Genomic DNA, 25,975 nt, shown 5'->3' with positions numbered 1-25,975 from the left:
TCGTGTTTGCTGATCCTCCATTCATTCTCAAATCACTTCGCGATTCTCTGCTTGACTCGGGAATCGATATCGATGGGAAGGTCATCTCCAGAGATTGTCTTGAACGGGTTCTGGGGTTGAGGTCTCCGCAGATGAAAATTGCTGAGAGAATTGGGCCAGGACATCTGAAGATGGTGAATGCTGATAAACAGAAGGTAAGGATGAGCCTAGAGGCTCTTTTTTTACTTAAGAAACATCACGTCTGTATGGAACTCCCCAGATGAAGCTGGCAGTGGAGCTCCTTTCGGACGAAGTGGCAAAAGCAATCGATGGTTTTGGAGTGATAGGGGAACTCCAGGACTACAACTGGAAGGAAACAGCGGACTTCATCAAGGTCGTTTACGACTGGTTCAAGGTATTTAATTACAAGGGAAAGATCGACGAGGAGTCGGTTCAGTATGGCCTGGGATATGGCTCCAGCCTGGACGACCAGATCACCAAGCTCGAGAGGATGACTCTGCTGATGGGGCTGATCAGAAGTGGAATTGAGGATGACTCCATGATAAATCTCCAGAAGAGTGTGATAATGAACAATTGCTCGCTGTCACAGCTGTTCATTTACCTGGGGGACAGATACGCCTCTGATAAATTTCCCGTTGACTACATCCTCACCAGCAGGCTTAATATGGACATCCTGGATCAGCTGTTCGAGTATCTCATCTCCAGGAAGGACTCGAAGGACAAGTACAGTCCTCTGGACTTCAAGTATCGGCTGAGGTGGTATATGCTGGGGGAGAGCGCTGAGGCTGTTCGAGAGGAGTTCGGAGAGTCTGAGGGAGACAAGTGGGAGGATAAAGCTGAGATACTCACGAAGGACTTGTGGCAGCTACTGAGACAGACGAAGGGGAAAAAAGCAGCGGCTGTCGATGATGATGATGATGATGGGGATGAGGACGATTATGAGTGAGCTGGGCTGCAGAGGTGGACAGGGGAGACTGAGGATACATCCGGGAATTTTTCAGATGACGCGGGGCGCAGCTGTTCAGGGCATCTCCATGGAGGACAGTAGGGATTTTTCCCCCTTTTGAAAGGTGAGATTTATCTATTTTTGGACTAAGAGAACTTGAAAATTCTAATTTTCTGTTTTTCTGTGGGGTACAGTTGCAGAAAAGTCTCAGGAATTTTCGTTCACAAAAGTCCACATGCATTGTGGGAAAAAAAACTGCATAATCGCCATGTGAGTGTGAAAAAATTCTAAATCACTTGAACTCCAAAGAGCTCATTAATAAGCGTTTGTTCATTTATAAGAAGTTACAATAAGTTGTATTTAATAGAAAAATAATCTAAAATCGATTTTTAGTGTTTCACAAATCTTGAATATTTTTTTTCGTCACTTTCCTTTCTATTCCTCCTCCTGTAACACGAACGACCCTGGTTTTGGGGATACTCAGGACGAGAATCACCCACTGAATCGGGTCTTCCAATAAACTTGAAAGACAGGATAAAATTCATAAAAATTTATTCATAAAAAACTATTTATCCATTAAAGAACATTCATTAAAATTTATTTAACAAGTTAAACTAGCTAAAAGCTACCTCTAGCATTTCATCCACATCCACGATTTTTTCCCTCGGTTTTCCCTTGAGTTTCCCCCTCTCCTGCTCGACTTTATCAATTTTCTCCCACTCCTCATAAGACACATGTCGAATTCCCTTGCTCCTGAGGATCCTCACGACTTCCTCCGCCCCTGGCTTCACCTCCCTGGCCTCCAGCTCCTCAAAAATCAAGCCACCAACATTAAACGCATTCGTCATGGTCGAGAGGATCACCCCCACGGGCCCAGTGGCCACCCACCCAGCTGCATAAAGACAATCACCAATTTTTCCAGAGGAGTTATCGATTCTCCCTCGTTCGGAATCGAAGGGAACTGACGGATCAATCGGGACTGATTTATATCCGATGCTGCGGAGCACTAGGCCACAGGGAATATCCTCCACCTCCTCCGTGGCCACTGCTCTCTGGTTGAGAACGTCCTCACCTTCTAGTCGATTCACTGAGAGTTTAATATGTTCCACCGAAGTGGAGCCCACGATTTCCCGCGGTCCCCGGAGGAAAATTGGGGCGAATTGTTTGAGCCCTGAGGGCTGACCCTCCTGTTCGGAAAGATTTTTTAGCATGAGCTCTGTGAGTCGTTTCCTGGGTCTTACAAGACTTGGCACGACGTCGGAGACTCTTGCGAAGTCCTCCGGGCGCCAGATGGTACAGCAACTCTTGAGCTTTGTCATCTCTCGAAGCTCTGCTATGGTGAAGGCCACCTGGAGGGGTCCTCGTCGGCCCACCATCCGGACGCGCCGGATTCTGCTGCAGGAGAGCTGCTCCAGGGCGTGAGAAGTTATATCTGTTTTCTGAAATCGTGAATAACAATTTCCAGTCGTATTTCATCAATTTATTAATTCCACTTCAGAATAAAGTGGAATTAGTTCAAAATTTCATTTGAATAAAAGAAAGTGTTTTACCTTCAACTCATCGATAGGAGTCAATAAAATCCTCGCGATATCAACCGCAACATTCCCCTGGCCCAGCACAACAGCCTCTTCAACGTCTAAATTAATGTTCAAATTTTTATTCGCCGGTAATCCATTGTACCAGCCCACGAACTCACGTCCAGAGATAACATTGGACAGATCTTCTCCTGGAATTCCTAGAACTCTATCCTGTTCAGCTCCATAAGTCTATAAACAAGAGATGAATTATTTAAGTGTCTTTCCCCTTGATCAGAGTTGTTTACCAATAGAACTGCGTGATAATTCCTCTTTAAGTCCTCGACAGTCACATCCTTCCCCACATTAATATTCCCCAGGAACTTGACCCGGGGGTTCTTCGCTGTTTTATTGAACGTATTGATGACATTTTTAACTTCTGGATGATCCGGAGCAACTCCAAATCTTACTAGGCCAAAGGGAACAGGCAAACGCTCTAGAATGTCGACTTCCACGTCGTTGGACGCCTGTTCACAATAAAATTATCATTGAAACCTTCTCCGAGGAAATATTTTCTGTCTCAACTGCTGTAAAATTTATTCAGATTTTCTAGAGCAAATCGTCACCTTTATTAATTGCTGGGCGGCATAAAAACCGGCAGGTCCAGCTCCCACAATGCAAACTCTTGGTGTTGCAGCATAACTCGAGTAATGTCGAATGGACCGGAGTATCCGGACGCTCCTCATCATTGAATTAATCCTCTGAAACATGCAAATGATTTTTAAAATTAATTACCCAATCACCAGATATTGGAAACACTTCAAAAATTTGATCAAAATTTCTACCAGAAAATATCATTCTCTGAATACTTTCTTTTTATTAAATGATTATCGTACTGAGTAGTTGTGAGTCCAGTAGTGCGGAGAAGGGAATACTTTCTACGGTGAACCAGGTCACATTGAAACGCTCAGGAGCTATCGGAACCGTGAATCTCTTCACTTTTCATCTCTTTCCATAGTAAATTCGATAATAAAATGAACTCTGTGACTGTCCAATGGTGAATTATTCTTCAAATCAACATTATTGTTATATTGATGATTATATTTATGATTCCCCTCATCGGAACTGTCTTGAATACAATTAACAAAAAAAATGTGCTTATGTAGTTAAAAATAAAATGTAATTAAATGATTAATAAAAGAAATAAAGAGCGTCAGATCCTTGTCCAAGAGATCCTATTCCAAGCGATTCTAATTTTCCTTCCGAACCCAGGACAAATAGTTTATCGTATAGAGATGATCGATAATATGTTTGATCACCGCATGATTAATCGTCAGGAGGTATGGGTTCAGTTCGGAAGCTGAAAAAAAAATTAAATAAACGTCAGAGGATTGTTTATTCCGGCATTGATGATGCGTGCAGGTGATGCCATTCCTTACCACATAATTTGGTAATTGGGAAGATCGATACTATGACTTTGTTGTTAGCTTTAGCTGTTTCGAACGCTTCAATGATTTCTCTGAAGGCTTCCCTGACTTTGTCAGGCTTTCTGGCATTGTTCAGGGTCACGACACTTCCCAGATCTTGCCTGAGCTGTATCACTAGTTTCTCGAATGCGTGGCCCAAGAGATACAGAATTCCCAAGTTCAACTGAGTCAGGAGAGAATACTCGAGAAGAATTATTGTCTGACCCTCTTCGATGCTCTCGACTATTTCGTTAACTTTTCTAATTAAATTTGGATCCACAGCTGGACTGTACCCGAAGCTGTAGACTCTTTTGTTCTCTTTTTGCATTTCTTCCAGAAACCGATTCTTGGGTTTTACATGCGGAAATTCACATTTCAAACGGCGTCCATTAATCTGTTCAAAACAGAAGCTGAGATGGCCGAGAATTATTGATTCACAGAACCGCGAGCTCAGGACTTTTTCAAAGGGTTTTCCAAGGATTATTTTGAGAGGTCCTGGATCGTTTGGGAGCTGCAATAATTATCAAGTTAATTGACAGAATGGGGTAATTGGTAGAATGAGTACAAGACCAGAAATCGAAATGTTCCGTAAATAAATTAAATCATTAAGATCGAGTGATGATAAAGAACAAATATTCTAGAATTTGTTTAAAGTTGGTCATTCCATTGTTCTCTTGTTGAATTTGAAAACTCATTAGAAAAAATGGGCATTCGGTTTAAAGCCTCTTTTTTTTACAATCCCATCATCCCGCCCTCTATAAATCTCAATTTCTCTGCCCTGTGCTCGCGAGTAAAATCCTCACATGAAACGAAAACTCCCCCTCGGCCAGGACGGTACGAACATCCATCTGCGCTGCCTTGAGCCTCAATTTCTCTTGCATGTGCGCCTTCCTCTTCCTGTCATTGAAGGATCCCTGGGATTTGCGCCCCATGATCTGGTATTTAAAAATCTCTAATTTACTCTTGCCCACTATTTCCTTCTCCTCCCCGATCCACTCGATTCCATAAATGTCTAAGAAATGCTTAACGACATCTGCTCTGAGGTTGTTCACGCTGTCCTTCTCCGCAAACGTCGCAACATTGCGCTTAATGACTTCACACTGGAGTTCCATAAAGAACTTGGAGGCCTGAGTGATCTCGCTCACGAATACCTCAGGCAAATCTTCCCTCTGAAATATGGGAGCTGTTGGGCCGCTTTCGTAGCAGCCTCTGAGCACCTTCAGATGCTCCTGCACCCGTTCCTGGCCTCTGAACCCCAGACAGATGACGTACACCTCAGAATTTCCTTCCTTACTCGTCGCAGGTTTATTCAGGATGACTCGGTCAAAGCAACACCTCAGGAGGTACATTAGACAGACAGTTTGGTGTTCAAAAATTGTGAATATCTTCAGCAAGAAACTGCCCCCATCAGCCAATATGCTGAGAGCAGCGATGACCTCGCAGTAATGGAGATGGGCAACGACAAGCTCCTGCTCAGCAGGTCGGTCAAGGCAGCTGATGCTGCCATCAGCAGTCACCAGCATGGTCTTGCCCCTCTTGACGAGTCCCTCGAGGTTCTTTAGACTCATTACATCACCAGTGTTGTCCTCACCAAAATACCAGTGGTCTGCAGTATGGAGAATCAACCTGTCATCGTTGATCATCAAGGTTAGGAGGTTACCCTCGTAGTGGGGATTCATGGTCGAAGCTGTCCAGGTCCAGTTGATTTTCGGGTGATTCAGCTGGAGGTAGTGATTCAGGGACGTTATAAATGCACCTGGGGCCTCGCACAGGTGCACAGAAGTGAGGATTCCAGAGTCTAGGCAGGACTGGGGGATCAGGGGAAAGGAGGAGACGTTCTCGTAGAACTTACACCAGGCTTGGGTCAGCAATTCTGGATTTATAGTTGTGCGAAGGTGCCATTGGATCTCACCTGCTGGGTTCATCTTGTTGGTGTGACTGTGCCAAGATTGCAGCTCGACGTCATTAAGCGAGTTTTTTATACCGTTCAGGGTGTTCTTGAGGTCCTGGAGGGCCTTGATCTTCCAAGGAGGACCCACGAACATGCAATCTGCACTGGGGAGGTTGAAAACCTCGTTGGCACAGAGCTCATAGCGCTTGTTGAAGAGTTTGTCGATTTCTGGACAGATCTCTCGGGAGCTGTTGGACTCATGCATTTTGCAGGTGGGGGGGCTTGTCCAGAGTTTTTGGAGGCCTTGGGGCTGTCTTGATCGACTGAGGATTATAATTGGGCTGTTGAAAACGTTAGGGAATACACTTAGATCTTTGGACACTCCTTCGAACAATCTTGTTAAAAAATATACAGTTTATTAGGGACTCAGGAACTGTCAGCACCGTACAAGCAGTGTACTACGTTTTCTAGTCTAAATAACCGCAAATTATGCACAGCCTTCGCATTTTACACTTGTCCACTTCTTGGATTTTTTAATCTGTGATTTTTTGTTTACCTGACTCAGGGCGATGTTTACGACAGGTGATTTCGGTTTTATGCCTTCGAGACTCGAACGTATTGCCTTCCGGTTGTTTTGTTGACCGGCCTAAATAAATTTATGGGTTTTGGGAATCCAAGCAATGGGATTGCCCTATTTCTACTGCGAAAACTCTAGGCATCAGGATTTACATCAGCAAATTCACAAATTTCGTGTGTAGAAATTCTCATTTGATCACCACTCAATTAAATATTTACATTTCAAACAATGGTTTTAAAGGTAGGGCTACCCTTGCAACTCCGGTTGTTGATAACACAAGCTAATCTCGCCGTTCGACTGACTCTCGGTAGTTCTCCATGTTGCCGCAAGACTCTCTAATGCTAAAGCTAAACCACGTCTACCTCTGAGATCTCAATACGTTCCTAATTAACATTAATTTGAGAGTGACTGAAGTTGGCCGCATCGTCAGTGTGGGTGGGCAAGGTGTGGAGTCGCGAGGATTATCGAAGGAACTATGCTGGGGCTCGTTTTTTGTGGAAGATTTACTCGTTTTGTGAGGAACGACCGGAGTACCATTGGTTGGAGTGTTAGGAGCTGCTTTACTACGGGTCCAGTGAAGTTTCATAAAAAATTATGCCTCAGCAAGTCCAGGAATGTGATATCAGCTCCTGGTGTTAGGGTAATTGTCAATGACCCTTTTTTATAATAATTTTTTAGTTACCAAACACTGGAGTTCAGTTTTTGGAGGGAATAATCGAAATAAATGCAGAGAATTAATAGAGTTAATCAGAGAAACGAAAAATTGTTGCCTCAGCAAGTCCAAAAATATATCAACTGCTGGAGTAAGCGTAATTGTTAATGATCCAATGTTATACCAATTTCGAAATAATGGACTGAAATGGAGGTTATGTTGATCTGATTGAAGTCTAATTTCTTAGAATATTCATTTAAGAATTTCTCACGTCATTTCTGATGAAATAGCCTATGATTATCTCAGGATATTGCATAGAAAATTTACAAAAAATTGAAAACCCAGTTCACTGGCTTGTAGTGCAAATAACCTAAACAAATGAGCGATGGGAAGAACAACGAGAATTCGCCGACGAAAGTCCAAACAATCATCAGACTCTTATCTCCAACAAGACTGCCCAGTTCTGGAAGACCTCGAGGACTGGATGAAGTCTCTGGACTGGTCTCCAACGTGTCTACTAACCCCCCACACATTCAGGGACACAGGCAGAGGTCTGAAGTGCTTAGAATCGATCCCCACTGACCAAGTCATCATAAAAATTCCTAGAAATTTACTCCTGACAACTTCCTCGGTATCCCAGTCTCAAATAAAAAAAATCTTTACCAGAACTCGGAGTTACAAGCCCCAGGCAGTGCTGTCCGTGCTCCTGTGCTACGAGAAACATCTGGGGGATGATTCCAAGTGGAAATATTACATGAACAGTCTTCCTGATCGATACACAGTCCCAGATTACTGCAGAAATAATGAGAAGCTCATTTTACCCTCGTTTATCCATCAAGATCTCGAAAAACAGTCCCAAAAGGTCATAAATGATTATAGGGTTGTCCTGGAATCCATTGATGATCTTAAAAATGATGGGAATGGTGATTGTGAACATTGTGGAAGGCCTTTGGGTAGAATTATAACGTTTCAGGACTTCAAATGGGCATTTTATACTGTAAATACTCGAGCTGTGTACATAGACTCCTCTAGGAACTTGAATAGTCACATAAATGTCTGTGGAGAGGATAATTTAGCACTAGCTCCATTCCTTGATCTCTTCAACCACTCCTTTGAGGCCTCAGTCCACGTGGAACTGGAAACTGGTGATGATGATCGAGAATTCTATCAAATTCGGACGCTGAGACCTTTCGATTCTGGCTCCCAGGTTTTTATTAATTATGGAGCTCATAATAATTCGAAATTATATCTTGAGTATGGATTTTTCATCGGGAATAATCCCCTGGATGAGATTATTGTCGACTTTGGGGTCATTGAGAAGACCTTCACTATTTCGAAGAATGCCGACGAGTTTATCAGGACTAATGGGTTTGATAGAAGTGTTGGATTTAGCTCTGAGGGATTGAATTATCATGCGATGATTGTTCTCTTCGTTTTGAGCACCAATTTGGGACAGGATTGTTGGAAGGAGAGAATCTATAGGTATGATTTTACCGATCGGGAGGTGTCCAGTGTTAATACCATGGGGGTCCAGCTAGTGAATGGCAAGAAGATGGAACTGATTGAGGGGTTGAAGGGGATGAAGGAAATTAGGGACCAGAGTGAGAGCTTTCAGATTTGTGTATCACTTATGGGGGAATATATTTCTGTGTGCAATCGATGCTTGAAGATTTTGATCAGTTAGAGAATGATCTGGCAAATACATTTGCTCTTGTAGCAGATATATGAGAAAAAAACGTCTGTAATTTTTATAAATAATAAGTAATAAAGCACTTGATTTTGTGGAACACTAATTAGCGTAATTTATTCAGTGTTGCAGTGGCAATGTGATTGACCGGGCCCAAACGAAAAAGAATGTTCCCCAGGCGAAGTCAGTTATCACCCCTGTTAAAAATCCCCTGATTGTGGATGGAGTCACTGGGAGTAAACCAGGACAGCAGAAGAGAAACTGCTTTCATCCTGGGGCTTCTACCCTCAGCAGGGATGACTTGCATTTGAAGGACAATCCTCCAGTCACTAGTGCTGATATGATCAAGGCCATGGGGAGTTACATCTGGCCAAAGGTAAATCACAGTAATAATTATTCAATCCCAAGGCTTCACTTTGTTCTCAGCACAATCACTCCCCTTTACTGTTAGTAATGAGTTCCATTATCTCTTCAGGAAGATCCTGACGTAAGAAATCGAGTAAAAGTAGCTGTGGGATTGCTCGTTGGAGCTAAACTCCTCAACGTTGCAGTTCCATTTCTCCTCAAGCATGCAATTGATAAACTGAATGACGCATCAATAGCTGCTGGAGGTGAAGCTATCCTGGGAATGGGTTCAGCACCCGAGACAGTGACGACTGTGGTGACGTCCCTCCTCATCGGATGTGAGACGACAAACATTGATTATTCGAAAAATGTTACTCAAATTTCAAATTTCTCTTTTGCGATTTCTTCTGTGATTCATCTGGTGATTCATATTTCATCTGATTGACAGATGGAATCGCTCGTTTGGGAGCAGCTGGGTTCAACGAGCTCAGGAATGCCGTCTTTGCCAAAGTAGCTCAAGGGTCTATTCGTAAAATAGCAAAAAATGTGTTCTTGCATCTGCACAATCTAGACTTGGCGTTCCATTTATCAAGACAGACAGGAGCATTATCCAAGGTCATTGATCATGTTTTAACGTAATTATCACTGTCATGAACGCAGACAATAATACGTCATGATGATCTCTCTGTAGATGATTGACAGAGGAAGTCGTGGAATTAATTTCGTTCTCTCCGCAATGGTCTTCAACGTCGTCCCCACAATCTTCGAGTTAGCCCTAGTCAGTACGATATTAGGAATCAATTGTGGGCCTGAATATGCAGGAGTGGCGTTCGGATGTGTCGGGGTCTACGCAGCATTCACCCTGGCTATCACCCAGTGGAGGACCAAGTTTCGTGTCTACATGAATAAAGCTGAGAATGAAGCTGGTAACAAGGCAGTTGACTCTCTTATAAATTACGAGACTGTTAAGTACTTCAATAATGAGATGTTCGAGGCCCAGAGGTATGACGAGTCCCTGAAAAAGTATCAGGACGCCTCGTTGAAGACTAGCACCAGCTTGGCGCTTCTCAATTTCGGACAGAATGCCATCTTCAGCGCTGCCCTGAGCCTCATTATGGTGATGGCAGCAAAAAATATCGCCAATGGTAAGTGAAGGTGTTTTTTTTAATGCAAATGTTTGGGGAAAATTAATTGCAAGAAAAATTGATAATCACTGGAATGCGATTTTTCTCCAGCTCATGCTATTGAAATATTTTCTATAGTTCCTCGGCTAGAATTCATGGATTATCATTGTCGACAGGAACGATGACTGTTGGAGATCTAGTGATGGTCAATGGATTACTCTTTCAATTGTCAGTTCCCCTAGGATTCCTGGGATCTGTTTATCGAGAGGTTCGACAAGCTCTCATTGACATGCAGACAATGTTTGCACTTTTGGCTCGTGATCCTACAATCAAGGTAGATTGTAATTTATTTAATTAATTATTTTTGCCAAAATAAGTCGATAAAACACTATGCGGTTAATACGTCCCATGAATGTTGTGTCTTTCAGACTAAACCTAATGCAACGCGATTTTATGTGACTCCAACTACCTCTGAAATTATTTTTGACCGAGTCAACTTTCAATATGTCGAGGGAAAGACGATCCTGAGCGACATGAGTCTAACCATCCCAAGTGGCAAGAAAGTAGCAATCGTTGGTGGCTCTGGTTCTGGGTGAGATTATTATCTCCAGTTTCATTTGGAGTTTCATTTGGAATTTATCGCCTTCTTCATGTTTATCCTATTTATTGCAGTAAAACTACAATCGTCAGGTTGTTGTATAGATTCTTCGAGCCGCAGGACGGCAGAATCACCATAAATGGTCACAATATTGCAGATATTGATCTCGATGATCTTAGGAGGACAATCGCCATCGTTCCACAAGTACAATAATAAATACATTAGCAAATCATAAACAATGATCAGCATTGTTAATTTGATTATATTTTAAGGATTCTGTACTCTTCCACGAGTCAATTTTCTATAATCTTCACTACGGAAACTTGAACCGAAGTAAGGAAGACGTGTACGAGGCAGCGAGAATGGCAAATCTCCACGAATCCATCCTCAAATGGCCCAAGGGCTACGATACACCTGTCGGAGAAAGGGGATTGAAATTGAGTGGAGGTGAAAAGCAACGTGTGGCGATAGCACGTGCCATCCTGAAGAACAGCCCCATATTGATATTTGACGAGGCGACGTCGTCGCTGGATTCAATTACTGAAAGTGTGAGTCAATAACGTATTTCTCAAGGTCTCTGGATTTTTCATGGAGGCAATTCCCAGAGGAATTTCTCGACGCGGATTTTCAAGTGTTAATAGAGACTTTTAAATTAATTTAGCACATTTTGGAAGCCCTTCGACGAGCCACAGTAGGTCGCACCTCAATTGTGATCGCCCATCGCCTCTCCACGGTGATGGACGCAGACGAGATTCTAGTCCTCGACAATGGTAAACTTGTGGACCGAGGCACTCACCAGGAGCTCATCATTCGTCCACAGTCGATCTACAACAGACTCTGGGACGCCCAGAACGCAGGAGTTCTCAAGTCCCAGGTGCAGCAGGAGAAACTACGACAGCAAGGCTCTACCTAACGACACTCGTCTTTTAGCCTCAACTGACTTGTAATCCTTTGTAAAAATCCGCCCTGATAATTATTTAATGTAAATACTGAAAGCCCTGAGTTTAATTACGCAAATGACTGCATGTGATAGTATTTTCGTAATGTACATAAAAGAATATTTGAAAAATGAAAGTAATTGCGGATAATAAACTTGAATTAATATACCAGTTGTGAAGTTCATATCTTTATCTGTTAATTAATTTGATCAATCAACAATGGACAATTGTTTAAAATCTGCGAACTCCATGTTTTGTTAAATTCCAATGTCTGTTACAATCTTTAATTTGAAGAAATAAAATTAATTGTTTATGAACGATTCAGGAGATTGTTGTCATTTTGAATTAACCCTCGATAAATTAAAATATGCTTGATGATTAATATCAAGATTGACCCCTAGGGATCAGTTGAAAAGTTCAACAGCTCACGAAGTGTTTCCACGCCATCGAGTTACCTTTAGAAGTGACTAAAATTATTTTATCCTGATTATTTATTCACGAAACGATGAAAATAAAAAAACTCATTCCACCCATCCACCCCCATGTTGTGATAAATGGTCTCCATAGTTACGAATGTAAAACAATCATGGATGCCATTTGGCCGCAGGAATGCCTCAACAAAACAAGCCAAAATGTGGACTGAACACGACCTCCGGGATCGTTGCCAGACTCCGAAAAATGATAATTAATTCGGAGCGAATATTTTTGTAACAATTGGAAGATGCAAACTGAAGTGCCTGTACTGCCAATTGTGGATTCAAATGGGCACAAACGCTGTACTAGGTAATAATTGAGTGAAAGCCTTTGGTCGATGGCCAGTTGCAAATTTTGTTAAAAATAAACATAAATGAAATTATGAAGAGCTTCGGAAAATTATGGAGTGATATTTCTGTTTTAGAAAAACTAATGGAGAGGGCAGTTTGTCGATAGAAAGTAAGAATCATACGCAATGCAAGAGTGCTCAGTTTCTCATATCGAATCGCAAGCATTTGAATCCCATACTTGGTTTGTAAACGATTGTCCTTTAAGCGATTGCATAACTAAAATTATGGGTCTGGGGATTTGTTAATTGATAGGAGCGCCCTACAAGACTAGCATGAGGCTTCACTGCGTCTCGGAGCCGACGAGACGACCGCTGAAGAACCCAGTGGGCCAGAGGATCATCTCAGCGAAGACTCTGAGGGTCAAGGAGCTGCAGAACCAATTGACCGATGCACATTATCATTTGAATGTGAGTTATAATCTGAATTTTATGGAGTATTTACCCCTGTGCCCATAGTCTTCGAGGTTCTTGATGATTCCCAGGAACTGGCTAATGAGAATAGACTGCTAAAAGCCCTCCAGAAGAGACAGGACTCGGCGCTGAAGAGATACGAAGGGGCTAACGCTGAATTACCGAGGATTATCAACTCACATCATGAGGAATTGAAGGTTCTGCAGACGAAGTACAAGAGGCTGAGGTCCCAGCACAAACAGGCGTGTGATTTAATGAAGGAGAAGGACAATGAGATCCACACTTTACAGGTTTTTCACTCCCCTGAATTCTCAAGTCTAAATTACAAACAATTTATTTTTATTCATTTTTCATGTACTGTATTATGTATTTCCATTCCCCTCTTAGACACAAAATAAACATTTACTGCAGTTGAGTAAAGACAGACACTTGGGGGAACGGGAGAAGCTGCAGGTGCAAGTGTCTGACTTAAATCACAGGATAGAACAGCAGCAGGAAACTATTCAGGTGAATTTTTAAATAGTTAAATCCATAGATACTCATCAGAAAGTGGAGTCCAAGTGGAGTTTATTCCTATTATTTCCAGAATCTAAACAGGAAATTATCATTAGAGAGTAAAAGCCTGAAGCATCAGTTACACGTTGAGGCAGCGAAGCATAAAGAGACCCAGAAGCAGTTGAGCGAGGCCCTGGATAAATTAAAGAATCTGGAGGAGCTGTTGGACAATAGAGAAAAGAGATTATATCACAGTGGACAATTACCAGCGTTCAATAAGCGGAAAGCTTTGACGAGTCAATCTCTAACGAATTTGGGCCTCTCCCATCTGATAAAATCTTCCAGTAAAAGTAGACACTCGCAGAGTGATTTCAAAAACAAAAGTTTGGTAAGTCCCTTTATTTCTCAGTACCCGAAATGAACGCAGTTGAATAAAAATTAATTATTCACTGATGAGTCGGGAAAATTTATTGAATTTCGATGAATTTATTTTGCAATCATAGCCAAAGCTCCCAGTGAACGACTCGAGCGACTCGAAGCCCTCGTCCTCGAAAACAGAAGTCCCAGATCTCCCCAGGACAGAGACAATGGCGAGTCTGCAGCAGATCCGCAAATTCCGTCTCCCAAAATCCTCACACGAATCATCGCGAGCGTTAACCGATCGTCTCCCCCTAGAAGAAGACCCCGAGAATGCAAAAATCCCGCGTAATCCCACCCTGACACACTCAGTCCCCAGTGACATGCACAAGTTGTACGACCGTCTGGACTCCCACGATCTCCCCGACGACGAGATCAAGCACATAATGAACTTGGAGTCCAAGACAACGTATCAGACATCCAAGGACCTCCTCAAGGAGTACGGCTACTCCACAGACACTGACAGCGAGAACCTCGAGGAGGAGGAACTCCAGCGGGTCCAGCTGGCGAGGGCCTCCCCCACGACCAAATCCCGGCGGTTGCACTCACAATTGATCAACGGATCGATGGAGAGTCAAGATCACCACCTGGAGGACGCCCCCCACGGCCTGAAAGCCCACCAGCTCGAGAGGAAGTCCTACAGAAGAACTCGACGAGTCTCTGAACGGAAAAACGTGGAGACGAGTTCCGGAAGTGACTCTGAGCCCGAAAAAACCGAAGCACCGGAGTTGTCGAGGGTCAGAAAAAAAGAGGAGTCGATTCCACCTGCACTAGACATTGAAAACAGTCAGGAACGACTGCTGAGTATCACCAAATCCTGGACAGATCTTCAGCAGAGGATAAAACGAGGTCGAGAGTCCTCTGAGGCTCAACTGAACTCCCTGGAGAACTCCCCCGAGACGGAGGACAGCTCCAGGGGGCAAGAGGAGAAGCTGTTGAGGTACTTCGAGAGGGATGAGGAAGTGGAGCGTGACATCTACAAATCTCACGACAAATCACGTCGTGGAACGTTCGGCCTTGAGCGTTCCCACTTCTCGGACAATCAATTATCCATGAGGAACGGCTACAACGAGAGTGATTCCGTGACGAATGGCGGAAGCTCAACCGGAGAAACACCGGAAGTGGGCAGGAGAAAAAGTAGTGACGGCGTTGTTGAGGCAGACATCAGTAGTTTCAGGGGGAGAGACCCAGGAAAATCAATTCCTGTTGGGAAAATCGAGGGAGATTCAGGGGGCGAGAGGGGAAACGATAAAGTTGGGTTTAATAAGGAGAAACTGTTGGCTGCCATGAAGGCCATCGATGATAATGAGAACATCGAGTTCCTGACGAATCAGAAGACCAGTCAGAAGGGTAGCTCGAGTGTCAGGTCTCAGGTGACGGAGAATTTATACCGGGGATTGCCCACACACGCCAGGAAACGGGATGATATTATTAAAGATATTTTTAGTGATGCTAAGGTGGATAATAAACTGCGGAGTGGATGTAGTAAGTTGCATTGAGATTACAGGGGTCAGGATTATATTTCTTCGGGCGAATGAATTTAATAGAAAAACTGAGAGAGGTCATGAAACAATTCTAGTAAAGTCTATTAATTTTTTATCAATCCTTTAATCATCTTAAGGAAACTAGTGGTGAGGGAAATTTTCCGGGAGAGAAATATAGTCCAGACACCTGATTATAGGGGCACGAATTAATTGAGCACACTGGGGTATAAAGTCGTTGAGAACGCGGTGGTTTATGAATTTTTCTGTTTATAGCTATGTCTCCAAGGTTGACAGCTGATTAATTTAGCAGGGGTAATCAATTTTGAACGACGGTGGGAACACCTCACTGGTTAGATTTTTCAAAGGGTTGACAGATCCATTTTTACGAGCTGTGAATGACTTATTGTCTAGTTTCACAACTTTTTAAAATTCAGGTATGATATTTATATGTACAGAGGTGGTAATTAACCACAGGTTAATTATGATGGTAGATTTATGAGGGGTGGCTTTAATGAAGTCGCCCTGGGACCATGCGGACACCGATAACACTAGCGTGGAATGGTAAATATCCGATGATCCACATAATCAATTGAAAAAAAAGCCCAGATGCATGTGAGTGTCACTATGTAAAGTGTGTAATGAAATTTCATACGATAAAAAAATAAAAGTCATAATTTTCATACTGAAAAACAATTAAATCCATCAATCCATCAACCATCGCTTGTTGTATTCAGTATTTTTTTATTCATCATTCCATTTCATGTTTTTCTATAAATAGTATAAAATTTCATAGCGAAAAATAATTTCAGACATATCTCAACTCTGTACAATACATTTAGACAACAATTCTATATAAAATGTCCTTAAAAAGTCTCTTCACCTTTCCGGTGGAAGAGAGCTCTGTTAATAGTCGTTGTTAGTCTTCGGAGTGACAAATTTGAAACCCTTTGGTGGTTTTTTATCAACAGATCGAAATTTCAGATCGGGTGGAATAGTTCAGTCAGTGGTGGAGTGGAATCCGACGAATCTACCTTCGGTGTCTCATTAAGGTTTAATTATTTTAATGGTGAATAATATCGGGGAGAAATGCTATGAGATTTTTTTTGATTGTGAATTGATTGAGTGATCAAAAATAAATACAGTTTTATTACTATCGAATTAGTGTCAATGAAATTAAAAAATAAATAAATTTATAAAGAGCGGTAATATATACATATGCATTTTCAAAATTTGTACGATCCCCAATCCACTACTGAATGAATCCCTTGAACCCGGATGATAGACAATTATTTTCTGATTGTACTATTCCCAGATTCTTCTGTTGTCCTCGGGTCAAATAAAGTCAATAAGTGATAAAGAAACAATAATATAAACATGTAAAATTCAACAAAATTTGTAAACTCAACACTTACGATGGAAGATCCCCATTGAATTGATCTTGTGCACTGTTTACACGGGAAAAATATTCCGCCATTTGCTAAAAGTCACCCATGGCTGCGATAATATTCGATAACGCAGTCCTGGCATCACTCTCCTCGAAGACACTCAAGACTTCCATTGCTTGTTGTGAGTGGTCCTTCTGTAACTGCTTCGTCAGCTCGACACCTGGGCCCTTGATGACACTGTCGTACACCTGAGCACAATAATAATTCGTCGGTGTGCGATAGAGAATTATTTTTAATTATTATTTATTAATTTTTTAGACGTTTGTCCTAGTGAAATGGTCCTGTCTTCTATTTCTCAGTAATTTTACCTTCGCATAATCAACGTTCTGGACGGATTGTAGACCTTTATCGATCTCGAAGAGAATCGAGGGATCGTGCTCGATGTGGAACATCACTGGGGCTGAACAGAGATTAAATGGAGATGCTGGGTCCTCCTTGCCAGTGAATGGACTCAAGTCGAGACATGCCTAAAAATTAATTATGAATATTGAATGTTTATAGTGAATAAAATATTTTATTAGCAAAAAACGAATCACTTGATGTTCAAAATATTCATGAGGTTGTGAAAATTTAGGTCAGTATTGACCTAAATTCATAATTTATTGAAATATCAGTAAATATATTGCAAAAGGTGATTTCTAGGGAATTCGCAACTTATTGTGAGGGGTTTTCTCGGTATTTTTCTGGCAATAAATTCCGTTAAACTAGAATGATGATAAAATGTGTGAAGGATTTCACACTAATTTAATTTTAAGTGCAGGTGCTAATCAAATTTCGAAAGATTTCAACATTTCATGTTGAACACGTTGAAGGCTTCGTCATTTCTCTTTTAAATATGAAATGAAATAGGACAGAAATTTTATTCAACATTTATGGGTAACCGTGTGAAGGTTACTCAAACATTGTGGAAGTGTTACGAAATGGGTAATCTTAATGATGTGATGTAATTAGAGGTATTTCAACATTTTTGACGACTATTTCAACAATGAATGGAAAAGAAAATTCATTCACCTGCCAAGCAAGAGCCAAGTGCTTTCCAAAATTGTATCCCTGCATTTGCAAATCTTCGCTATGTCCAGCGAGCTTCAGAGTACCTTGACACGACTTTCCAAGGAGTGAGCCCGCACTCATGACATTCTGAAGAGTCCACTCTCTCACAGCATACCCAGTTCGATCCTCCGGAGGTACGTGTGGAAGTGCATTATTCTGACTGTCCCGACGACCAAGAAATTCCGCTTCGGCCAGATCTCGAACTGCACTTGACATTAATTCAACTAACTAAAACATCAATTGCATTTCTCAATAAATATAATGAAAAATATAAAAAATTGCATGAAAATGTAATTAGACTAACGTCTTGGTTTCTGAGTGCTGCGAGCTCAGCACAGCTGTTCCCCAGGAGGTAGTCTCCACTCAGAAGTGCAATTTTATTCCCAAAAGTCATGTCATTGTGCTCAGCAGGGTCCGGGAAGACCCCGGACTGGATATTGACAAGTCCCTTGTGAACTAAATGACTCGTACGAATCATTTCAGTGACTTCAGCCAGTGCTCTCTGACTGTGAAGCACTCCTGCTGCCTTGTCCTCCTCCATATCATCGACATTCAGGTGGCCACCGGCCTTGGAGATCAGGAGGACTATCAGTCCCCACGCCTGCATATTGTTCCTTCCATTGTAAATTAGGCTTCTGCAAGAAACAATTGGAATTGATAAAGAAGAATGCTCCAGAAGAATTTTCCACTCTTCCCCTCAAAATCACTGCTTTATAAAATATTTCTAAAACAAAGCCCTTCAACGTCTCAACAAAAAAAATGAAAACCAAATACTTTGCTGTCTTCAATAGTGGATGATTGGATCCAACCAGTTTTCGCAGATGTAGGGCAACATTGGCAATTTCATCGCTGAGAAGCCACCGTAGACTCAAAAACGATGTTGGATAACCCACAATTTTCTCAGCTTCCGACACAGCTCTGTTCCAGTCGGGTTTCTGATTGGTGGCCACTTTGGTGGCATAGCATCTCCAACTTCTGATCTCATCGTCATACTTCTGAGGTGGGTAACCCCTCTGGATGCCCCGGAGCACCAGATTCCTGTCACGAAGAAGAGCAGAAAGTGCATTTGCTCTCCGGACAATTGTCAACGCTGAGCTGTTGATGGACATGTTTTTTTCGCACTTTTCACTTTTCTATTTTCTCCCAAAGGGGATGAGGTTATCGAGCGACAGGATGTTTCACGATGAACAACATTGAGCACACTGGTTACATCGGGGATACGCGAGAACTGCCTAAGTTTCAAAAACTTTCACCTTTGGCCTGAATTTCTAGACTGGGCACGTTCATAACCGTTGGTAACCTCACTCAGGAATTCTTTCATTCGTGAAGTGACGTTACGTGTGTTATCATTATCCCCATTGTCGATGCCAGGAAAGGATGATGGCGAGTGTGAGTAGGGGGGACGTTGAGTCCAAGTAAAATAAGAGAGAAGGGGCTCCCTAACCTCAATGATTCTTTGGTGGCCTTGGTGGCGAGGACTACACACTGTGGAAGAGTGATTGCCGGTATTGTTAGGGTGGGGGCGAAAGAGCACATGGATAAGAGCACACGCCTGTTGCGTTCTCTCTTCGAGGACACCTGTGCAAACAACAATTATGGGCTTGACAATTATTGCTAAAAAATAGGTATTGGATTCACCAGCGAAGTCTGGAAAATAGAGACTAATTATCTGCCATGTCTGACAGGGCCTGGAGAACAAGTAGACGATTAATTGAGTATCTGAGTGGCAGAATCAATTTTGGAAATTAACGAAAATGATGGCACTGAAACCAAAAAATTATGCTCTTATACGAACCCTAGACTTGTCACCCACTACGATCTAATGATTGGTCACCTCCACGGGAGAAAATTGTACGAAAACAAAATGCAATTATAGTTCTAACTTCTCCCGTAAAATATTTAGCGTTGAAAAATCCATTTATTTCCTGTCCTAAAGACTTTCGTCGACAACCTACCCGAAGTTTACCTGAGCACTACCACAGCAAACCCCCAAAAATACCGTCAAATTTTGTGAATTTACCGATATTTTTAATCCTGAAAAAATCGAAAAATTCCCGGGAGTTTCCTTACCCCGCCCAATATCGATTATTCCCCCTCGAAAAATCTGTCCGTTGTAGCAAATCCCGTTGGTCCCGAGATTTCCCGCGGTTTTGCCACTCTGACCGGGCTGTTGCCTATTCCCACATACCGGTGTGTGTGTTCATGGTTGATGGGCAATTCCCTCGGCTCAAGTCGTTTAATATCCCTGATCAAGCGAAAATCCGCCCTCGAGCGATTGACTTTGCGAGTGCCAAAACAATTACCCGTATCCGTGCACCGGCAGCTATCTCCAGTCGTCAGAGTAACGGCTCTGATCCCCTACAACATGCCACCGAGTAAAGTGCGCGTGGCAAAGGTTAGTTTCTCTCACCGCATGTTCCATCCTCAGAAAAAAAAAACAAACCACTGCGCCATTTTTTTCTCCATTGCCAACGACATTCACCCTAAAAAAATGTCTTTCATTTGTTATTTAGGCTGCTGCGTCATCAAAATCAAAGCCAGAGGTTGAAAATCCCTCGAACGACGAAGGGGACAGTGACGTAGCTGAACCGGTGATGGAGTCGAAGAAGTCCGGACCCAAAAGTAAGAAAAAGGCACCAGCAAAGGAGAATGGGAGTGAAGAAAGGCCGAAGTCGACACGGGGTCGTAAGAAGGTGGAGCCTCAGGAGGAGGAAGAGGAGCTGCCAGAGCCTCCAAAGGCGTCAGGTCGGGGTAAGAAGAAGGTAGAGATTCAGGAGGAGGAAGAGGACGTGCTACAGATTCCAAAGCCAACAGGTCGAGGTAAAAAGAAGGCAGAGGCTCAGGAAGAGGAAGAGGAAGAGCTGGCAGAGCCTGCGAAGTCATCAGGTCGAGGTAAAAAGAAGGCAGTGCCTTCTGAGGAGCCGGCAGAGGATGCAGAGCCCAAAAAAACCCGAGGCAAGAAGAAAGAGGCTTCCGTGGAGGACATGGAGACAGAGGAGGCCCCGAAGAAGTCATCTCGAGGCAAAAAGAAGACTGAGGCTGATAATGAAGATCAGGGAGAGACCAAGCCCAAGCCCAAGGGGAAGAGAAAGGCTGGATCTGCGGAGCCAGCACCACCAGAGACAGATAACAAATCTCCCAAGAGGCGAAGGAAGGCGTCTGAGGAGCCTGAAGTAGTGTCTGAGGTGGCAGTCAAACGTGTCAGAAAAACTAAGGCAGATGTTGCTGAGGAGGCAGTAGTTCCTGAAGAGGAGACAGAGGAGAAGACGACAGGCAAGAGGGCAAGGAACGCAGCGACAAAGGCTCCAAAGGGCGATGAGGATGAGGAAAAACCAGTCAAACGAGGACGAGTAGCGAGGATAAAGGAGAAGACGACAAGGGCCAAAAAGGGGGAGTCTGGGGACGATGACGAAGAGCCAGCAGCTAAGAAATCAAAACCAGAGGAAAAGAAGAGGACCAACAAGGTGGATACTAACCTGAATGAGGTGGACTTCGAATGTAAGAAGACCAATGCCAAAGGAGAGATTTCCAACCTGAAGATCGCCGCCTGGAATGTCGGGGGCATCAGGTCCATTACAGATAAAAAAGGGCTCAACTACTGTCTCAAGGAAGACCCTGATATTATCGTTCTGCAGGAGACCAAGTGCAGGGAGGGAGATTTACCTGGGGCTTGGAATATTCCAGGGTACAAAAGGTACTGCGCTGATAGTCATAAAGCTGGATATGCTGGGGTCGCTCTATTCACGAAGAAAGAACCCCTTGATGTCAAGATGACTATGGATGGTTCACCATGCAATGACGAGGGGAGGATTATTACAGCTGAGTTCGAGAATTTTTATGTCGTTGCTGTCTATGTTCCCAATGCTGGCAGGGGACTAGTCACATTAGATAAGAAGCTCCAGTGGAATGAGTCGTTCAAGAATTACATGACAAAGCTGGATGAGAAAAAACCAGTGATTGTTTGTGGGGACATGAACGTCGCTCATGCGGAAATTGATCTCGCTAATCCAAAGACAAATACCAAACACGCTGGGTTTACCAAGGAGGAACGAGAGGGAATGACTGATTTCTTGGGAGCTGGGTTTGTCGATACATTCCGACACTTGTATCCTGACCAGACTGGGGCTTATACATTCTGGTCGTACATGTCTGACTCCAGGAGCAGAAATGTCGGATGGAGGCTGGATTATTTCATCGTTTCAGAGAGAATCAAGGATAATATCTGTGACAATGTCATCAGGAATAAAGTCTTTGGGAGTGATCATTGCCCTATTGTACTTTTTGCCAATTTGTAAGGGCTCGTATGACGATGGATACTGGAAGTGTTTTTTTTTTATTCGATTACTACTTTACTGATATTGAAATATTTCGGACTCAAGTTTCGAGGATGTATGTTTAGTTTTGAAGTATCTTGTGGTTTTTTGTTTTCAGTCTTGAGGAGAGTCTGTAGTGAGTGTGTCAGAATGTACTGGCTGGAGCCATGAATTTCTCTGGAAAATATACATGTAATTTTTCAATTGTTTGAGTTTGTTATTTATTTGCATTTGTTAGGGGTTAATTTACTTTCGAGGGGTGATTTTTCTCGTTCCTGTTTGGGTTCCCAGTGTTGGGAGGGGTCTGCACAAGAGACAAAAATTGTGTTTGGGAAAGATCTCTATTACACTTCAATTTTGATTGAATAGTACTGTATTTGTCACGCACTCACAGTTGCAATCATCAACATTCAATTAATTGGATTTTTCGCATCTCTTAACGATATTAAGAAATTAATTATCTACTAACGTTTAGGTTATACTGGAATCATTATATATTTACATGACGATGGGTGAAATGCATAGATACGAAGTGGAGTCGTTGAAGTTGTTCTAGGTCTCACCCCAGCATTCGATCAAAACCATAACAAAATTATTGAACTGCCCCTAATTACATTAATCTTCTCCAGCTGGGATGGCATCTTCCAATCTCTTAATGAACTTCACCCTGAGTTCAGTTATACTGTCGTTCTTGAGTTGATCCTGAACAAACCAGGAGGAGACCTCCATCTGCACCATCTCACAGGCGCCCCTTAGCACACCCGTCAGAATATTACAGTATTTGAGACTCAGACAGTTGTCAGGTAGCTCCACGAATTCAGTCAGAGGATTGGACTCAAAGCAGAGAGAGAATTCATCACCAGCTGCACTCCAATTTGTGATGGTTGGGGTTATTCCCAGGAATATCTTGAAGCCTGACTGAATCTTCTCAGCAGTGTCACGAAAATCGTAGCAACGTCCTGACCCCGTCCTCGCCAAGAAATCCTCAATGAGACGAATCCCCATGTTATACCCCATTCTCTCCAGCTGCTTGTTCACGTCGTCGACGTTCTCATAGTCTTTCAGGAGTTGTGCCACCAGGGCTCCATAAGTTAATGTAAATAATTCTGAGTTCTGAAATCAGAATATTCTCAGATTTTTTTAATTCACGTTTTTTGTCGACAAATCTCATTTTCTAGAATGTTAAGGAGTTTCTGATAATTTACCACTTTCTTAGAATCAAGTCTTGTTCCTGGTCGTGACATTTCTCGTTGACTTCTTATTGACAGTGATTGTGTGTTGATGGCACCTGTCAGTGGACACAGAGGAGGTGGAGATCTCTGAATTACAAAAATACTAAAAGTAGACGAAAAAATTGAGGTTAGGGTGGAAGAGAGGAGGCGGTGGTAACACAGGGACGTTATTACCACTTGCGGGATAGGAGATACCCTGACTACTGAGGCGTTTTAACCTCAGAGGTAAATTATCGACAATACCTAACCCTTAATTTAAATCGTGGAACTCAAAGAGTTCCTCGTAAATAACAAACAATTTTTTAACCATAATATACCCAGTAGAAAATTATTGTTGACGCAGGGGTGTTATAAAAATCAATTGTTTTATTTGTAATGTTCACATAAACGATGGAGTTATTTTGTTGTGACACGTATAAGCGTTTTAACATTTTAATTTAGAATTTATCGTTCTGATATGGATGGAGGTTGTCATTTGGTGGCTTTGATCCAGTCAATTTCCAATGCAGCCACACCTGGTTGGTTCTCGGGTAAGTAAGGTCCCATGTCCACTTTCAGACCAATATTCGTTATGGCAGATGTGTCCAGGGGGTTTTCCTCCAGGGGCCTCTCTTGCCCCCTGTAGTAGGGCCTGAATTCAGCGAGGGGTAGTTTTATGGTTGCAAATTCATTTTCAGGTGCCTGGAATTATTGATCGATTAGTGGAATAAAATCATCTGCAAGAGATGGATAAATGTGGGGGAAATGTGATGAGAATTTCCAACAATCGTACCGTAAAAGTAATGAGCAAATGTTAAAAGTTACTACCGTGAATACTTGGCCATAAACAACGGCATTCTTGTCGAGCCCCTTGTGCCTGAGTAACATTTTGTATTTCCAATTGGTTCCCTGTCCTCTACACTTGATAGTTATGTAATTAGACCCGGAAAGATCGAAATTCGTGTCACATCTGACAGCAGCGTATCCTGTCCTATTCGGTCTGGGATTGAACAGAGTGAAGAATATTGCCCTTTGAACTAATTGCGTCTTCTGCATGACCAGAGCTGCTTTGGACATTCCTGTTGTCTTCACCGTGTCCGAGCATTCCGTCCAGCTCCCCAATTGATCAGTTCTCGTGAAGTCAAACAGAGTTTGAGACGTTCTGAAATAGGAGAAGGAAGGGTCAATCGATTTTTAATCAATTTTCAAGTCGTTTGCGAAGGATTAGTGCAATCGACAGGTGGAATGTTGTGTGGCGAAGATGACCTGTTGTTAAATTTGTTATACCCATCAGAGTGAAGATTTGATGTCGATGGGGAATTATCTAAGGAATGATCTGACAATTGGAAATGTTGAAGGAACTCTTGGAGATATTAGATAATTCGAAAAAATCAGAGCTTTCTCTTCGCTCAATGGAGACGTGAACGATTTGTTTTTTTTATTAAGAAAAATACTAGAAAAGTAATTGAATACTTTGAGGATCGAACATCAGTCTAACCCGGCCGTTTCGGATTTTCAAGACTAATAAAAAACAAATAACATCAGGTGCGTTCAGAACGTCTGGGAGTTTCTTTGAAATTCTCCTCATTCTTTAAAAGCGAATTTTTGATGCAATTCCCTTTGTCTCACCGAGCCCTTTTTGTCATTCAAGTCAAGGGATCCTTTTACCTCGAGAACTGTACAAATAATACATTCGCGAGATGGAAAAATCTCATTCAGACTCCAATACAATAGAACGCCAGCGTAAAAATCTTGAAAGCTAGGAGTTGTTTACGATGCGGTAAAATAAATAATTTTTTTTCCTCAAATAATTTTTGTACTTTCACCAGAGAATTCTCTCAACTCTCCAAGAATTCATTAATATTATTTCTTCACCTGTTCATTCTCACAAATTCCGAAAAATCATGGAAAACAATAAGTGAATATGGTGCGGTTTTTTTTGGTAATTTACTTGATCACTTCCTTCATCAGAAATAATCAGCCTCTGGAGGGACAAACTCACCCATTCGCCGAAGCTACCATACCTCACTGAGACCGAATAAAACTGAATAACTTCTTACCTCGTGACAGTCCCCCAATCGATAGTTGCAGATTATTTCTCTCTTTCTTAGACATTTCAAGGATGTATCGTAAATACAGAAGGGGTACCATGGTACCAAGAGGTAGAGATTTCAATAGTCTACTCGCGTGTCACCCCGTAGTTACGCGGTGTAACCGAGAAACCTGTTTCTATTTTTATCGTACACCCTAACTCAATGGATTCAATAAAAATTGATGAGGGAGAGCTTTCGATTTCGTTCTGATTTTTGTTGCACCTGGAAAAATGAGACTGCCGAAGGATTTCCTTCATGTGTATAATCATTTTTTATGAGTGGGAGAAGGAGGTGAAGCCAAAAATATGAGAGATAGAGACCGATTTATTGATTGATTGCAAAAATTCTGCGAGAAAAAATTGGAATAGAGAGTTCACGAATTTCCGGGGCTACTGTATGTGATTGTTGATAAAAATTGCTATTTAAAAGTGGAGTACAAGACAGTTAGAAACTTCTAATTAACATCAAGTTCTTCTGATTTGTTCCATGAAATAT

General features: G+C 42.3%; 8 protein-coding genes across 17 annotated transcripts; 3 read left to right on the top strand and 5 right to left on the bottom strand.

Moving 5' to 3' along the window:
- Positions 1-1,320: 1,320 nt before the first annotated feature.
- LOC135165743 (NADPH:adrenodoxin oxidoreductase, mitochondrial) lies at positions 1,321-16,918 on the bottom strand. 5 transcript variants are annotated; one of them, XM_064127343.1, is made up of 6 exons: positions 16,781-16,918; positions 3,087-3,221; positions 2,769-2,987; positions 2,497-2,712; positions 1,576-2,385; positions 1,321-1,467 (listed from the first exon to the last, which is right to left on the bottom strand). In XM_064127343.1, the coding sequence occupies exons 2-6, from the start codon at positions 3,207-3,209 to the stop codon at positions 1,336-1,338; spliced, it is 1,500 nt and encodes a 499-aa protein (XP_063983413.1). In that variant the 5' UTR covers positions 3,210-3,221; positions 16,781-16,918; the 3' UTR covers positions 1,321-1,335. The 5 variants fall into 5 exon arrangements, with proteins under 5 accessions (XP_063983413.1, XP_063983410.1, XP_063983409.1 ...); XM_064127340.1 differs by lacking the exon at positions 16,781-16,918 and adding an exon at positions 6,374-6,513; XM_064127339.1 differs by lacking the exon at positions 16,781-16,918 and adding an exon at positions 3,357-3,498.
- LOC135165741 (cap-specific mRNA (nucleoside-2'-O-)-methyltransferase 2) lies at positions 3,541-6,098 on the bottom strand. The gene is made up of 3 exons (XM_064127337.1): positions 4,730-6,098; positions 3,900-4,437; positions 3,541-3,820 (listed from the first exon to the last, which is right to left on the bottom strand). Exons 1-3 carry the CDS (start codon positions 6,080-6,082, stop codon positions 3,711-3,713), a joined length of 2,001 nt encoding a protein of 666 aa, XP_063983407.1. The 5' UTR covers positions 6,083-6,098; the 3' UTR covers positions 3,541-3,710.
- On the top strand, positions 6,870-12,062 carry LOC135165740 (iron-sulfur clusters transporter ABCB7, mitochondrial-like). Its single transcript, XM_064127335.1, has 10 exons — positions 6,870-7,034; positions 8,858-9,109; positions 9,209-9,416; positions 9,527-9,693; positions 9,770-10,223; positions 10,379-10,536; positions 10,631-10,794; positions 10,875-11,004; positions 11,073-11,348; positions 11,462-12,062. The coding sequence occupies exons 1-10, from the start codon at positions 6,870-6,872 to the stop codon at positions 11,711-11,713; spliced, it is 2,226 nt and encodes a 741-aa protein (XP_063983405.1). The 3' UTR covers positions 11,714-12,062.
- LOC135165738 (lebercilin) lies at positions 12,322-17,208 on the top strand. 3 transcript variants are annotated; one of them, XR_010299563.1, is made up of 9 exons: positions 12,322-12,521; positions 12,637-12,743; positions 12,815-12,969; positions 13,044-13,262; positions 13,360-13,479; positions 13,559-13,855; positions 13,971-15,369; positions 15,642-15,929; positions 17,072-17,208. XR_010299563.1 is itself a non-coding variant. In XM_064127334.1 (8 exons), the coding sequence occupies exons 1-8, from the start codon at positions 12,460-12,462 to the stop codon at positions 15,668-15,670; spliced, it is 2,316 nt and encodes a 771-aa protein (XP_063983404.1). In that variant the 5' UTR covers positions 12,322-12,459; the 3' UTR covers positions 15,671-15,957. The 3 variants fall into 3 exon arrangements, 2 of the variants coding, with proteins under 2 accessions (XP_063983404.1, XP_063983403.1); XM_064127334.1 differs by lacking the exon at positions 17,072-17,208 and having other exon boundaries at positions 12,637-12,671; positions 15,642-15,957; XM_064127333.1 differs by lacking the exon at positions 17,072-17,208 and having other exon boundaries at positions 15,642-15,957.
- On the bottom strand, positions 16,090-18,976 carry LOC135165744 (all trans-polyprenyl-diphosphate synthase PDSS2). The gene is made up of 5 exons (XM_064127344.1): positions 18,638-18,976; positions 18,168-18,498; positions 17,825-18,091; positions 17,122-17,280; positions 16,090-17,001 (listed from the first exon to the last, which is right to left on the bottom strand). The coding sequence occupies exons 1-5, from the start codon at positions 18,970-18,972 to the stop codon at positions 16,846-16,848; spliced, it is 1,248 nt and encodes a 415-aa protein (XP_063983414.1). The 5' UTR covers positions 18,973-18,976; the 3' UTR covers positions 16,090-16,845.
- A 1,096-nt stretch (positions 18,977-20,072) lies between these two features.
- LOC135165742 (DNA-(apurinic or apyrimidinic site) endonuclease) lies at positions 20,073-22,380 on the top strand. The gene is made up of 2 exons (XM_064127338.1): positions 20,073-20,258; positions 20,377-22,380. The coding sequence occupies exons 1-2, from the start codon at positions 20,073-20,075 to the stop codon at positions 22,156-22,158; spliced, it is 1,968 nt and encodes a 655-aa protein (XP_063983408.1). The 3' UTR covers positions 22,159-22,380.
- A 151-nt stretch (positions 22,381-22,531) lies between these two features.
- Positions 22,532-23,542, bottom strand: Bet3 (Blocked early in transport 3). Its single transcript, XM_064127351.1, has 2 exons — positions 23,382-23,542; positions 22,532-23,289 (listed from the first exon to the last, which is right to left on the bottom strand). Exons 1-2 carry the CDS (start codon positions 23,418-23,420, stop codon positions 22,792-22,794), a joined length of 537 nt encoding a protein of 178 aa, XP_063983421.1. The 5' UTR covers positions 23,421-23,542; the 3' UTR covers positions 22,532-22,791.
- Positions 23,543-23,754: 212 nt separating this feature from the next.
- LOC135165733 (uncharacterized) lies at positions 23,755-25,929 on the bottom strand. Of its 4 annotated transcripts, none has more exons than XM_064127320.1 (3): positions 24,654-25,929; positions 24,216-24,549; positions 23,755-24,089 (listed from the first exon to the last, which is right to left on the bottom strand). In XM_064127320.1, exons 2-3 carry the CDS (start codon positions 24,462-24,464, stop codon positions 23,880-23,882), a joined length of 459 nt encoding a protein of 152 aa, XP_063983390.1. In that variant the 5' UTR covers positions 24,465-24,549; positions 24,654-25,929; the 3' UTR covers positions 23,755-23,879. The 4 variants fall into 4 exon arrangements, with proteins under 4 accessions (XP_063983390.1, XP_063983389.1, XP_063983388.1 ...); XM_064127319.1 differs by having other exon boundaries at positions 25,263-25,929; XM_064127318.1 differs by having other exon boundaries at positions 25,390-25,929.
- Positions 25,930-25,975: the final 46 nt, after the last annotated feature.

The sequence above is a fragment of the Diachasmimorpha longicaudata genome, chromosome 9 (assembly GCF_034640455.1).
Source record: "Diachasmimorpha longicaudata isolate KC_UGA_2023 chromosome 9, iyDiaLong2, whole genome shotgun sequence".
NCBI classification, from domain to species: Eukaryota; Metazoa; Arthropoda; class Insecta; order Hymenoptera; family Braconidae; genus Diachasmimorpha; species Diachasmimorpha longicaudata.
Note: the sequence above shows the minus strand (reverse complement) of the source record. Positions and strands in the feature narration are given on the sequence as shown.